This window comes from Nestor notabilis, unplaced genomic scaffold (genome assembly GCF_000696875.1).
Source record: "Nestor notabilis isolate BGI_N333 unplaced genomic scaffold, ASM69687v1 scaffold22952, whole genome shotgun sequence".
Lineage (NCBI taxonomy): Eukaryota > Metazoa > Chordata > Aves > Psittaciformes > Psittacidae > Nestor > Nestor notabilis.
Window position 1 is genome coordinate 23,543 of NW_009917301.1, and position 2,408 is coordinate 25,950.

Here is a 2,408-nt window from a genome sequence, read left to right on the forward strand (position 1 = left end):
CACCCCTCCCTACTCAGCCAAGCTACGAAGGACACCATTAGCTTTAATTTTCAGGGGAATTAAGTATGTGCTTACTTATCCTGTTAAATAGGGATGGACCTTGCTGAACTGTGACCAAATACACAGGAAAAGGGAGCCAGTGAGGATGTACGCTTAAATACTCCAAACAGTAATTCAATTATTTATAGAATCTGGGGGAAATGATTTTATTGGTGTGGGAGGGAAAACACAATAAGCTTGGTTTGTGCTAAAGAATTAGTCTGGCAAAAAAAAGAGGGAGAATGTAACTTTATAGGTAGTTTTTTTTTATTAGTTTGCTTCACCAGTAAATATGGATCAGTACTTTATGTTTTAGCACTAAAGTATGAAAATTACACACCTGTAAAAATGGCATCTAACAGTTATGAAATTAAGAAACGCCTGTCATCATGTAACATACCATTAGGTGTGAGGTCATAGTCAAGAAATAGTAAGGAAATTAATGTGTTTAAAATATTGAATAGCTTAGTACTGTAAAATATTGCTACCTTCAATATAGCTGAAAACAGGTCTGATTGGGGGTTGGAGTAGGTTTCTCACTGGATTGGCTCTGATGAGAATAAAACCAAAACACTTTCCCATCACAGGGCTGGTTAAAAAGCTAAAACCAGTGTATCCTGGATACACGGGGAAGCTTTGAAATTGTAAAATCAAAACCTGTCACTGCGTCCCACGTATGAATTGCATCTAATTTAGAATTATATTGTAGGTAATTTATATACTCCATGTGAAGCAAATCTTAGGCCTGTAAAATGGACAAACCAGCAATTTGAAACAATAGAGAAATAATTATTTCAGCTCCACAAGGCTATTACACCTTCGCTGCAGCTAATCATCACCTGCCACCTTTTGTCAAGAAAGGATGAACACTGCTCATCCGCTCCACTGGAATGTAGAATACCAAAACTGTGACATGATCATTAAAGGAATAAATATGGTATGAAGGGGTTCAGTATCTGTTGTAGAAAGAATCCATCTGGCCTAGCATTCAAGATTTAAGATTCGAGGGTCACTGTCGTTAGCAAAACTTCACTGCATTTAAACAAAACAGGAAAAAAAGCGTATGCTTGCTGTCATGGAATGTCACATCAGGGCTTGTCTTGGATTAGAATATTATAGGCAGTAACACTGATCATATAGTGCAAACTAGATAAAATTGCGTTTCACTGTGTGAAATAAACAGAGGTGCAAATGCTCAGTAGGATACCATTAAGACATAAAATGGCAAAAAATAAATATCAAAACTTTTATCAGTGTAAAAAAGTAATTGGGTTATTGTATAACCTAGAGTCTGGCAAAAAAGGCCTCAAAAAAGTTCACTCAGTCTTCAGAAGTTCTACAAATTAAGTGCCTTTTCAGGTTTCCAATTAGACAAGAGACTCCATGCTTTCTGCGGGATCAGATTCGTCACTGGCCATCACAGCACCATTTTTGTCCAGTGTCATGGGACCGTTTCCATTTTCCTTAGTGCTGACCAAGCTTAGCATTGCCTTATAAAGAAACTGGTACTGCTCCTGGAAAAGAAAGAACAAGTTATTTAAGCACACATATACAAACGGCACTTAAATTTGGCATTTCCAGGGAAGGTCATGGATATTCACTACCAGAAGCATACATGTAGCAAAGAAAAAGACTCAGACAGCAATCACCTCTGTTAATCTAGTTTAACCTTATCAACCCAAAAGTCCGGTTTTGGGTAGATTATATTATTTCTGGTAAATAATATCATTTCTTATATAATTATTTAATATAATTTCTGGTATTAAACACTACAGGAGAGGGTAGGACACTACCTGAGCCCAGAGCCAGGTTGTTCCCTGGTACCACAGAGCCATGCACACTGAGGCAAGGGTGCTGCTCTCACTGCACAGTAAGTGACGAGAACCTCTGTTGAAGCTTTATCTCCCTGCAGTTCTAGCTGCTCTGCTGCATCTCTTCAGATTGTTTAAATACCACAGCTTAACTTACAGGGCTGGCAGGGGGATGATGAGAAGCTGAAAGGTCTTTCTCTGCAAGGGCTGCCTGTACAGCAGCCCCCTAACTGTATGAGAAATAAGCTTAACTGCAAATTAGAGACTTACAGTATGGGCTTCAGGTTCACAGAAGTGACAACTTACAAAATAAAGCCCAAATGCAAAGTCTGCTTGGTAGCAGAGACTGTAGGGCTTGATAGCATACACAGTATGTGTTTTAGTTCATGCTTTTGGTCACAGATGAAAACCTTGTAAACAACCCATTTATATTCCATTTAAAGACTTACAATGTCTGTAAATACTCCAGGCCGCATAAGATTTATCATCTTTGCCACCTGGAAAACATCGACAGCATTTTCATTCTCCAGTTGCTGGGACAGAGTGGTAAGGGCACAT

At 38.7% G+C, this 2,408-nt stretch overlaps 1 protein-coding gene across 1 annotated transcript in view; it reads right to left on the minus strand.

Annotated features, from left to right (window-relative positions):
- Positions 1-290: 290 nt before the first annotated feature.
- The window catches only part of PTPRG (protein tyrosine phosphatase, receptor type, G), a gene marked incomplete at its 5' end in the record, with an annotated part of 74,613 nt that continues 72,495 nt past the window's right edge, over positions 291-2,408 (minus strand). Inside the window, 2 exons of the mRNA XM_010009163.1 lie at positions 291-1,553; positions 2,300-2,408. The exon at positions 2,300-2,408 is cut by the window's right edge and continues 45 nt beyond it. Coding sequence (XP_010007465.1) covers positions 1,407-1,553; positions 2,300-2,408 — 256 coding nt within the window. The remainder of the gene's footprint in view (positions 1,554-2,299) is intronic.